At 37.4% G+C, this 12,877-nt stretch overlaps 1 protein-coding gene across 3 annotated transcripts in view; it reads right to left on the reverse strand.

Moving 5' to 3' along the window:
• LRP12 (LDL receptor related protein 12) overlaps positions 1–12,877 on the reverse strand; it is a 97,865-nt gene that overhangs the window by 61,071 nt on the left and 23,917 nt on the right. Inside the window, exon 2 of one of the 3 annotated variants that reach the window (XM_033202450.1) lies at positions 275–1,332. The exons of the other annotated variants lie outside the window; for them this stretch is intronic. Within the exon in view, the coding sequence (XP_033058341.1) occupies positions 275–566 (292 nt within the window). The 5' untranslated portion in view covers positions 567–1,332. The remainder of the gene's footprint in view (positions 1–274; positions 1,333–12,877) is intronic. 3 annotated transcript variants of the gene reach the window in all.

Genomic DNA, 12,877 nt, shown 5'->3' on the forward strand with positions numbered 1-12,877 from the left:
CTCATCCTGGCTCAAAATTTTCCCCACTGAGCACCTTGTGACCCCCACTCCTGCCCGCCAGAGAGCAACTCCCCTTTGACTGTAATTTGCCTTTACCTACCCAAATCCTATAAAACGGTGCCACCCTTATCTCCCTTCGCTGACTCTCTTTTCAGACTCAGCCCCCCTGCACCCAGGTGAAATAAACAGCCATGTTGCTCACACAAAGCCTGTTTGGTGGTCTCTTCACACGGACGTGCATGACACAGATCATGGGAAAAGAACTTGACCTTACCTGGAGCTGAGATGAATTTAGACAGCTGAGTGAAATATAGGGGTACAGGAAGCAGTGGGAAGAGCCTGGTGGGCACTCTAGGTCCACGGGAAGCCATTTCTGACTGTCTCCCAGGGGTACTGGGGGAGGGCTGCCAATGGAACTGACAAAAAAACCACAGGGAGAAGGAAACTGCCAATTGAACTTTGTAACGATTTCGACAGAATGTGAAGTTTACTTGACAGAATCCGGGGGAGGGGGCAAATGGGGACTGCAGATACGCCCACAGAAGCCTTGGCAAGGGGGAAGGCATGAAACCTGAAAGCCCTGCTTGCTTTCTCAGCGGGGAGGTTTGTAGACTGGGCTAAGTTCTCAGCCTTGTTTACCGGCTGCCTGGAAATAAACTTGGTGCCATTGGAGAAGCACGGTGGGAGTGAAACCGGCCTTTCAGGCTACATGGGAGCTGGGTAAGACCTGTCATTGCTGGCCTTCCCCCACTTCCCTGGTGACCTGTATGATACAGCAGAGGCAGCCATAATCCTCCTGGGAACATGACTCTATTGGCCTAAGAACTACACCCCTATTCCCCCACAGCAGCTACAGCAAGCCTTCCCTAAGGAGAGTTTGAGCTCGGCCACACCTAACCCTGCCCCCACCTGATGATCTTTTTCTACCTGCCTGGTAGCCAAAAACAAAGGACACAATCTCTTGGGAGCTCTTTGGTCCCACCCACTGCCTGAGAAACCTTATCCAGGTGAACCTAGGGCAAGCTTGTATCCTCCCTACATTACCACAGCTGATGCTCTCTTGAAAGTGCCACCTACTGGCTGGAGGCCAACCAACACAAAACCAGTGCAATAAACAAAAATACAACCAAGGACCTTCACAAAGTCCACTTCACTCCCCTGTATGTCCACTGGAAAGATGCTGGTATCCATGGCTGAGACATCTGAAGATGGATCACATCTCAGGACTTTTTGCAGACACTTCCCAGTACCAGGCCAGAGCCTGGTAGCTCTGCTGGGTGACTAGACCCACAAGTGAAACAACAATCACTGCAGTTCAGCTCTCACGAATACCTACAGGAAGGGAGAGAACACCACATCAAGGGAGCACCCCGTGGAAAAAAGGACTCTCAGCAGCAGCCCTTGAGCCCCAGATCTTCCCTCTGACATAGTCTATCCAAATTAGAAAGAACCAGAAAAACAATTCTGGCACTATGACAAAACCAGGTTCTTTGATAACCCCAAAAGATTACACTAGCTCACTAGCAATGGATCCAAACAAAGAAGAAATCACTGACTTGCCAGAAAAATAATTCAGATGGTCGATTATTAAGCTACTCAAGGAGGTATCAGAGAAAGGTGAATACCAACTTTAAGATTTTTTTTTTTTAATGTTACAGGATATGGCCAGAAAAATCTCCAGAGAAATAGATAGCATAAATAAAAAAAAATCACAACTTCTGGAGATGAAGGGTACACTTAGAGAAGTGCAAAATACATTGGAAAATCTAAACAACAGAATAGAATAAGTAGAAGAAAAAGCTTCACAGCTTGAAGACAAGGCTTTCAAATTAATCCAATCTGATATAGACAAGGAAAAAAGAATTTTAAAAAATAATGAACAAAGCCTCCAAGAAGTTTGGGATTACATTAAACGACCAAACCTAAGGATAACTGCTGTTCCTGAGGAAGAAGAGAAATCTGAAAGTTTGGAAAACACATCTGAGGGAATAATCAAGGAAAACCTCCCTGCCTTTGCTAGAGATCTAGACGTTGAAATACAAAGCTCAAAGAACACCCAGGTGATTCATCGTAAAAAGATCATCACCTAGGCACACAGTCCTCAGGTTATCCAAAGTCAAGATGAAGGAAAGAATCCTAAGGGCTGTGAGGCAAAAGCATCACATAACCTATAAAGTAAGACCTATCAGATTAACAGCAGATTTCTCAGCCGAAACCTTACAAGCTAGAAGGGACTGGGATCTTATCTTTAGCCAAGAATTCAACTATCAGCCAAGAATTCTGTATCCAGCAAAGCTCAAGTTTCATAAATGAAAGAAAGATACAGCCTTTTTTAGATAAACAAATGCTGACAGAATTCACCACTACCAAGTGAACACTACACGAACTGCTAAAAGGAGCTCTAAATCTTGAAACAAATCCTTGAAATATACCAAAATAAAACCTCCTTAAACCATAAATCTCAAAGGACCTATAAAACAATAACACAATGAAAACAAACAAACAAACAAGGTATTCAGGCAACAAACAGCATGATGAAAAGAATAGTACCTCACATTTCAGTACTAACATTGAAGGTAAATGGCCTAAATGCTCCACTTAAAAGACACAAAATGCCAGAACAGGTAATTCACCAACCAAGTATCTGCTGTCTGTAAGAGACTCATTTGACACATAAACACTCACAAAGATATTCCATGCAAATGGACACCAAAAGTGAGCAGAAATGGCTACTCTTATATCAGACAAAATAAACTTGAAATCAACAACAGTTAAAAAAAAAAAAAAGACAAAGAGAGACATTATATAATGATAAAAGGACTAGTCCAAAGGAAAATATCACAATCCTAAATATATATGCACCTAACACCGGGGCTCTCAAATTTATAAAACAATTACTACTAGACTTAAGAAATGAGATAGACAGCAACACAATATTAGTGGGGGACTTCAATACTCTACTGACAGCACTACATAGGTCATCAAGATGGAAAGTCAACAAAGAAACAATGGACTTCAACTATACCCTAAAACAAATGGACTTAACAGATATTTACAGAATATTCCACCCAACAACTATAGAATATACATTCATTCATCAGCACACGAACAGTCTCCAACATAGATCAAATGACAGGCCACAAAACGAGTCTCAGTAAATTTAAGAAAATAAAAATTATATCAAGTACTCTTTCAGACTATAGTGGAATAAAATTGGAAATCAACTCCAAAAGGAATCCTCAAAACCACGCAAACAGATGGAAATTAAATAACCTGCTCCTGAATGATAATTGGGTCAACAATGAAATCAAGATGGAAATTTAAAAATTATTTGAACAGCACGATTATAGCGACACAATCTATCAAAACCTCTGCGATACAGCCAAAGCAGTGCTATGAGGAAAATTCATAACATTAACAGCCTAAATCAAAAAGTCTGAAAGAGCACAAATAGACAATTTAAGGTCACATCTCAAGGAACTAGAGAAATAAGAACAAATCAAACCCAGCAGAAGAAAAGAAATAAAGATCAGAGAAGAACTAAATGAATTTGAAACAAATAAACACACAAAACATAAATAAAACAAAAAGCTGGTTCTTTGAAAAGATAAATAAAATTAACAGACCATTAGTGAGATTAAGCAAGAAGAGAGAAGATACAAATAAGCTTAATTAGAAATGAAATGGGAGATATTACAACTGATACCACAGAAATACAACAGATCATTCAAAGCTTCTACAAACACCTTTATGCACACAAATGAGAAAACCTAGAGAAGATGAATAAATTCCTGAAAAATAGGAGGAAACAGAAACTCTAAAGAGACCAATAACAAGCAGCAAGGCGGAAATAATTTAAAAACTGTCCACAAAAACAAGTCCAGGAACAGACGAATTCACAGCTGAATTCTATCACACATTCAAAGAATTGGTATCAATACCATTAACACTATTCCAAAGATAGAGAAAGAGGGAATCTTCCCTACATCATTCTATGAAGCCACCAGCATCACCCTAATAACAAAACCAGGGAAGGACATAACAAAGAAAACTACACGCCAATATCCCTGAGGACCACAGATACAAAAACCCCCAACAAAATACCAGCTAACCAAATCCAACAGCATATCAAAAAGATAACACACCATGATCAAGTGGGTTTCATATCAGAAATGCAGAAATGGTTTAACATACACAAGCCAATAAATGTAATATACCACATAAACAAAAATTAAAAACAAAAATCACAATCATCTCAATAGACACAGAAAAAGCATTTGACAAAATCCAGCATCCCTTTATGATTAAAACCCTCAGCAAAATCAACATAGAAGGTACATACATTAAGGCAATAAAAGCCATCTATGACAATCCCATAGCCAACATTATACTGAATGGGGAAAATTGAAAGCCTTTCCCGTGAGAACAGGAACAAGATTGCCCACTTTCACTACTTCTATTCAAGGATGTCCACTTTCACCATTCTATTCAACATAGTACTGGAAGTCCTAGCCAGAGCAATCAGACAAGAGACAAAGGGCATCCGAATTGGTAAAGAGGAAGTCAAACTGTCGCTGTTTGCCAATGATACAATTCTATACCCAGAAAACCCTAAAAATTCATCCTGAAAGTTCCTAGAACAGATAAATGAATTCAGGAAAGTTTCAGGATACAAATTTCATCTACACAAATCAGTAGCACCACTTTACACCAACAGTAACCAGGCTGATAATTAAATCAAGAACCCAACCATTTTGCAATAGCTGGAAAAAAAAAAAAAAAAGAAAGAAAACCTTAGGAATATACCTAATAACCAAGGAAGTGAAATACCTCTACAAGGAAAACTACAATACACTGCTGAAAGACATCTCAAACCACACAAACAAAAGGAAACACATCCAATGCTCATGGATAGGTAGAATCAATATTGTAAAAATGACCATACTGCCAAAAGCAGTCTAAAAATTCAAAGCAATTCCCATCAAAACACCACCATCATTTTTCACAAAACTAGAAAAAACAATCCTAAAATTCATATGAAACCAAAAAACAGCCCACATAGCCAAAGCAAGACTAAGCAAAAAGAACAAATCTAAAGGCATCACATGACCTGACTTCAAACTATACTATAAGGCTACAGTCACCAAAACAGCATGATACTGGTATAAAAGTAGGCATGTAGGCCTAGCGCAGTGGTTCACTCCTGTAATCCCACCACTTTAGGAGGCCAATGCGGGAAGATCACTTGAGGTCAGAAGTTCAAGACTAGCCCGGCCAACAGGGTGAAACCCTGTCTCTACTAAATATTTAAAAATTAGCCGGGCGTGGAGGTGCACACCTGTAGTCCCAGCTACGCAGGAGGTTGAGGCAGCAGAATTGTTTGAACCCTAAAGGCGGAGGTTGCAGTGAATTAAGATCACGCCATTGCACTCCAGCCTGTGCGACAGAGCAAGACTTCATCTCAAAAAATGACAACAACAACAATAACAACAACAACAACAAAAAGGCACGTAGACCAATGGAACACAATAAAGAACCCAGAAATAAAGCCCAATACTTACAGTTAACCGATCTTTGACAAAGCAAACAAAAACATGCATGAAGTGGGGAAAGTACACCCTATTCAACAAATGGTGCTGGGATAATTGGGAGGTCACATGTAGAAGAATGAAAATGGATCCTCATCTTTTAGTTTATGCAAAAATCAACTCAACATGGATCAAAGACTTAAATCTAAGACCTGAAACCATAAAAATTCTAGAAGATAACATTTGGAAAACCCTTCTAGACACTGGCTTAGGCAAAGACTTCATGGCAAAGAACCCAAAAGCAAATGTCCCAAAAACAAATAGATGGGACTTAATTAAACTAAAAAGCTTCTGCAAAGCAAAAGAAATAATTAGCAGAGTAAACAGACAACCTACAGAGTGGGACAAAATCTTCCCAAACTATGCATCCAACAAAGACTAATATCCAGAATCTACAAGGAACTCTAATCAGCAGAAAAAAAAAAAACAATCCTATCAAAACATGTGCTAAGGGCATGAATAGACAATTCTTAAAAGAAGACATACAAGTGGCCAATAAACATGAAAAAAATGGCTCAACATCACTAATGATCAGGGAAATGCAAATCAAAACTACAATGCAATACCACCTTACTCCTGCAAGAATGGCCATAATCAAGAAATCATAAAATAACAGATGTTGGCATGGAATGTGGTGAACAGGGAACACTTTTACACTGCCGGTGGGAATGTAAACTAGTGCAACCACTATGGAAAACTGTGTGGAGATCCCTTAAAGAACTAAAAGTAGATCTAGTAGATCTACCACTTGATACAGCAATCCCACTACTAGGTATTTACCCAGAGGAAAAGAAGTCATTATATGAAAAAAGATACTTGCACACGCATATTTATAGCAGTACAATTCACAATTGCAAAAATAAGGAACCAGCGCAAAGTTCCATCAATCAACAAGTGGATAAAGAAAATGTGGTATACATATACCACGGAATACTATTCAGCCATAAAAAAGAACAAAATAATGGCATTTGCAGCAACCTGGATGGAACTAGAGACCATTATTCCATGGGAAGTAACTCAGGAATGGAAAAAATCAAATATGATATATTCTCACTCATAAATGGGAGCTCAGCTATGAGGGCTCAAAGGCATAAGATTGATACAATGGACTTTGGGGACTCGGGGGAAAGGGTGGGGGGGGTGAGCGATAAAAGACTATACATTGGGTAATTGGGCACAGCATACACTGCTTGGGATGGGTGTACCAAAATTCCAGAAATCACCACTAAATAACTTATTCATGTAACCAACCACCACCTGCTCCCCAAAAACCTATTGAAATAAATTTTTTTTAATTAAAAAAAAAAAATAGTTGAGAGAGAAAGGACCTCTTAACAACATTGTATGTGCCTATCCAAAAACAAAGGATATCTCTCCATTTACTATCCTCCTTATGTTAGAGAAATTTTCTTTATGTAAGTTCTACATAATTTTTATTAATCACACCATTTGATGTTCAAAAAAAGTTTAAGTTATCCAATGTAAATATATCTAGCTATACTATATATTTCCCCAAATAAAAAAAATATTTAATTAGCATGTATCTGTTGCTATACTATCTACTTTCCCAAATTTTAATTTACTTAGTTATTAGAACAAATACTTGAGGTAATATTGTCTCCAGTTTACAAATGAAGAAACTAAACTTCTGATATAGTAAATAACTTGCTCAAGGACACGACTAACACATACAACTAATATCCAAACTTAAGTCTGTCTTATTATAAAGATCACGCATCAACTCCCTCACTATAACTTCCAAAATATATATGGGTCTCATTTGGGTTAATAATTTCATTATTTACAGAACAAACGTATCCTTTCATTTTAAAACAATTCCAGGAGTAACTGATATTCCCCCTTCTAAGGCCCAAGAAGTTGAGACTAAAAAATTCACCTGTCAGGACGAAATCTCATAGTTACTGAAGAGCAGAATCAAGTATCAAATACAAAACTCTTCTACCATCAAGACCAGAAGATATAGATCCAGTCTTGATAGATGTCCCTCTGTCAGTCGTGCTTAGATATTGTGGAAATAGGAGTAAGCACACAAGTGTGTTAAGTAACCAAGGAACTGGGCATTTAAAAGAGTGGCTGGTAGCTGTCTTGCACAGCAACCTAGGAGGCAACACTAAAACCTACTATAGATAGTAATGATGGCATGATGATACAGTATAAAGTATGTAAGTCTTGACATTAAAGAATCTTGAGATCAATGTGTCTTTGCTGTTTTTGTTTTTGTGAAGTATGTTGAAGTAAATGCCACATATCATTTTACCTCTATATACTTCAACATACATCTCTCTCAAAATACATTATACACCTATCTATAATGGTACTACTTAAAATTCATAATAAATCTTGATGTCATTCAGTATAGCCAGGCAATAATCAGATTTTCCTGATTGTCTCCTGTTTTTTTTCAGTTTGCTTATTTGAAGCAGGATCAAAACAGTCTCAAGATTGCATTTGGTTCCTGTGTTTAAGTCTCTCTTAGCCTAGAGGGATACTCCCTCATTTTCCATACCATTGACTAGTTAAAGAAGCTAGATCAGTTGTCCTGTAAAAGGCCCATATTCTGTGGTGTTGCTTCTTTCTGATGTCACTTAACTTTGGTTCATCTAGCTCAAGGATGAGGAAGCCTTTTCTGTGAAAGGCCAAACTAGTAAATATTTTAGGCTCTGTGGGCCACACAGTTTCTGTTGCAACTACTCAACTCTGTCACTGTGGCACAAAAGCAGCTAGACAATATGTAAATGATTCAGAGTGGCTGTGTTTAAAAAACAAAACAAAACAATGTTATTAAAATAGTCATTAGGTAGAATTTGACTGAAAGGCCATGTTTTGTCAAACCTTGCTACAGAAACTTGATCTTAATTTGACACAGGCTCAATATTTTTGGCTGGAAAACTTCAGAGCTTATGCTGTATGTTTCATACGTGTGACAGAAGTCATACACTATCTCCTTACCCTAGTTTTCATAAAACTGAGATTAAGGAATAGGTCCAGGTAGGGCAGACTGATTCCTCCATCGAGAAGTTCTAACGTGATCGTATGTCTAATGCTTTTATCCACTGATGATCATAGCCTGAATAAATTATTTCATTAGGGTTGGCAAAACAATATTCTAATCCTGTCATTACTTCCACATTCATTAACTAAAATTCTGCAAAGAAGTTTCCCTCAACAAATAAGGTTATTTGCTTAACCTATAACCAGAGTTCATACAGAGAAAAAGGATAAATGTTTAATTCTTTCTTCACAATTGCTTGTTATCAGAGTATGGAGTTAGTGCTTATTTGTTTTTACTGTATCCAGTAATTCACTGTTGTTGTAGTGGGGGGGTGTGGTGTGTGTGTGTGTGTGTGTGTGTGTGTTCCTTATTACACATCTATTGTTATACACCAAGGAGTTTTTATAAATTCAGTGCATTTCAACCAACTGACTTCATTATATTCTTTTATCATGTTCAAGTTCTCTCATCTTTTGGTCACTGGGAGTCCCCTTTTTATTGGCCATTGTGTCCTTTTGGCTGGAACTACTAGTCTTTGGTAGCTTCCTTGCCTTCTGATACAACAGAATATCCCTGGTTTCTCTTGTATTTTCTGCCCTAGAATGGAAATCAGTCATTCATCCAATGACCCTTGGATTCTTTCAGTGAGGAATGGTATTTAGAGACCATAATTTAGAGGTTCTAGTTGTGCTCACTGCTATTGTGCAATTATCAGAACATTTTACTGGGGAGGTCATAAGAGCGTAGATAATCTCAAATTCTACAAGCAGAAGCTTAAAGTAGTATTATCTTCTGGAAAACAAATCCTGGCTCTAACTGTGTGACTTTAAAATTATTTTAATTCCACTGTGGCTCAATTTCCTGTAAAACAGAGTTAAAACAGGGTCCATCTTATATTTTTGATGTAAAGACTAAATGAGTTCATATATATGTAAAGCATTTAGAGCAATGACTGCACACGGTAAGCATTCAATACAAATTAGATACTATTTTTAATGAGAGCTTGGAAAACACTCCAACCTTTGACCTAGTAATTCTACTTTTATAAACCATAAATAATAAAAATTCAAACAAAGATAAAAGCATGTTAATTACAGCATTATGTGAACAAAACTGTAAATAATTTAATGTTCAAAATTAGGAAATAGTTTATGGAAAAAAGCGATAAAGAAAAGAAGACCATGGTATGTCAAATAATACCAACAAACCCATCAGCAAAGACGAACATTTCTACTTATCAAGTATGAATGCTCATTTCATTAAACACTCATCACATTTTTATTTTTATGTCTTTATTGAACATTTGATAAAATAGTTTCATTTTTATATATTTAATTAACAGGTGGTATTTATTTGTATTTCTCTGACTGCTTTTGAAGTTAATCTTTGTTCTAATTTTATTAGCCATCCAATTACTGTTTCTATAAATTGTCTTTTGTCCATCATCTGGAGATGGAAGAAAATTAACATTTAATGTAGAAAGTATTTGCATAAGTTATTTAATAATCTTATATCAAACCTTGAGGGTAGGTAGTGTAAAATCCAATAATCTAGCTTCTTGCCATGTAGAAATCTCAGTTAACAGCAAACCAAAAGTAATTCAGAAAGAATTAATGATCCAGCATGTTTGGCTCATCTATCAGCACCACAAGCAGATGAGTTCTAGTAATAAATTTTAAAAGGTGAATGTATAAGGAATTAATCAGCTTGCTTTTGAGTTGCATTTTGTTTATGGAGATCTCCAAGTACAACTATAAAAGAGCAATATAATGTAATGGTTAAGAGCACAGATTCTAGGTTATGCTATCTTGGTTCAAATCCTAGATCTTCCACTTACTAATTATGTGACCTCGGCTAAGATAGTTAACCTTTTTGTTCCTCAGCTTCCTTATTTGTAAAATGGAAATAGTATTGAAGCTGATTTATGTATATGTATTTATTTACACAGATTCATATGTTTATTTGTTAAGCAAATGAATCTGTGTAAATAAATACATATACATTCATACATTCACAGAGTCTGAATATCTGTATCCCTCCCCAAATTCATATGGTTGAAATCCTAACTCCTAAGGTTATAGTATTAGGAAGTGGAGTCTTTGTACCTCATGAGGTTGATTAGGTCATGAGGGCTCTGCCCTCAAGAATGGGATTAGTGTCCTTATAAAAGAGACCCCAAAGAACTAGCTAGCCTCTTTTGCCATGTGAGGACACAGCAAAAAAACACTGTCTATGAATCAGAAAGTGATCCCTTACCAGACATCAAATCTGCCAGTGCCTCGATGCTGGACTTTCCAGCCACCAGAACTGTGAGAAATTTCTGTTCTTTATAAGCCACTCAGTCTATGGTATTTTGTTATAGCACTCCAAATGGACTAAGACACACATATACATAAACAAACACACAGTGATTTAGAATGATGCCTGGCTCATAGTAACCATTATGTAGGTGTTTGGACAAGAATGAGTGTATACATCAGTCCCTGCTTGAGTCCTGCTACTTCATATAGCATAGCTTGCTATTCAAATACTATACTATGTTGTAAATACTTCAAAATATTTCTGCTTTACAATTTTGGTGATCAAGTCATGATTTTTTTTTTTTTAAAGTGCTGTAGATGATATTCCAGATATGTAAACGGTAATACAACAGGAAAATCTTATATATCACATACACCACAGAGGTTTCTAACCTCTTACCACAGTGCTTCTCAAACTTGAATATAAAATAAATAACAAGGGATCTTGTTAAAATGAAGATTCCAATTTGGTATCTGGCACAGGCCCTGAGATTCTGCATTTCTAACCAGCTACCAGACAGGACCAATGTAGCTGTTTCTACAACAGCACTTTGAATAGCAAGGATCTAGAGGTCATAAATGAGCTTTTAGACATTCTAGAATCATGCATTATGTACAAAATTTTCTGTGAATGTACACGGGGGATTATTTTCTGAGGAAAGGACCTACAATTCTTATATTCTCAGGTGTAGGGATGAGAGTAGGGGACAGGGCAGGGAGGGAGTAATCAGGGAAGATGAGAAATATACAAATCAGCTCCTCATAGCTAACTGAAAAAAACAAAACTATCGTTACAAAAAAAAGAAAATTAGGCTGGGTGTGGTGGCTCACACCTGTAATCCCGGAGGCCAAGGCAGGCAGATCACTTGAGGTCAGGAGTTTGAGGCCAGCCTTGCCAACATGGTGAAACCCTATCTCTACCAAAATATCCAAAAATTAGCCAGGTGCACGCCTGTAGTCCCACTACTAGAGAGGCTGAGGCAGAAGAATCGCTTGAACCTGGAAGGTCAAGGTTGCAGTGAGCCTACATCGCACCACTACACTCCAGCCTGGGTAACAGAGCGAGACTCTGTCGAAACAAAAAAAAATTATTCATAAACAGACGTATTACAGACAAATTATAATTTAGAAGACTAAACTGAAGAATCTTTAAATTATAGAATAAAAACAATATAAAAACCTAAGAGACAAAAAAAAAGCTAGGTATTATGAATATTATATTACACTTAATAGAAGTTCTAAATGGAGGAAACTTACAGGATAAAAGGGATTTAAAACACATATACAGGTGTAGACATATATATGTGCACACATACCCATAATAAATACGTATGTGTGCATATACTCATACAACTAGACATATACACATATAAGTATTTTGGAAGAATATCAATATGCTCAGATAAAATGGTCTGCCAAATAGCAAACAGTAATAATGACTGGAGATACACACACAGACACATACTTGTGAAAACTGTAAACTCCAAATAGGAAAAGGAAATTACAAACTTCTAAAAGGACAACTCTTTAGTATGAGAACCAAAATGGTAACTTAAAAGTTACAAAATGATAAAATAACATACACAGAATTCTGAAAGAAAATATTGAAGCCTGGAATTCCATATCCAGCCAAACCATTACTCAAGTGTGAGGGCAAAATAAAAAAACAGTTTTAGCTGTGTACCCGCAAAATATATATACAACCCAGGCCAGGCGTGGTGGCTCATGCCTGTAATCCCAGCACTTTGGGAGGTTGAGGCGGGTGGATCACAAGGTCAGAAGATCGAGACCATCCTGGCTAACACAGTGAAACCCCGTCTCTACTAAAAACACAAAAAAATTAGCCGAGTGTGGTGGCCTGTAGCCCCAGGTACTCCGGAGGCTAAAGCAGAATGGTGTGAACCTGGGAGGCAGGAGCTTGCAGTGAGCCGAGATTGTGCCAGCGCACTCCAGCCTGGGCGACAGAGCGAGACTCC

This window comes from Trachypithecus francoisi, unplaced genomic scaffold, assembly GCF_009764315.1.
Source record: "Trachypithecus francoisi isolate TF-2019V2 unplaced genomic scaffold, Tfra_2.0 Lachesis_group7, whole genome shotgun sequence".
NCBI classification, from domain to species: domain Eukaryota; kingdom Metazoa; phylum Chordata; class Mammalia; order Primates; family Cercopithecidae; genus Trachypithecus; species Trachypithecus francoisi.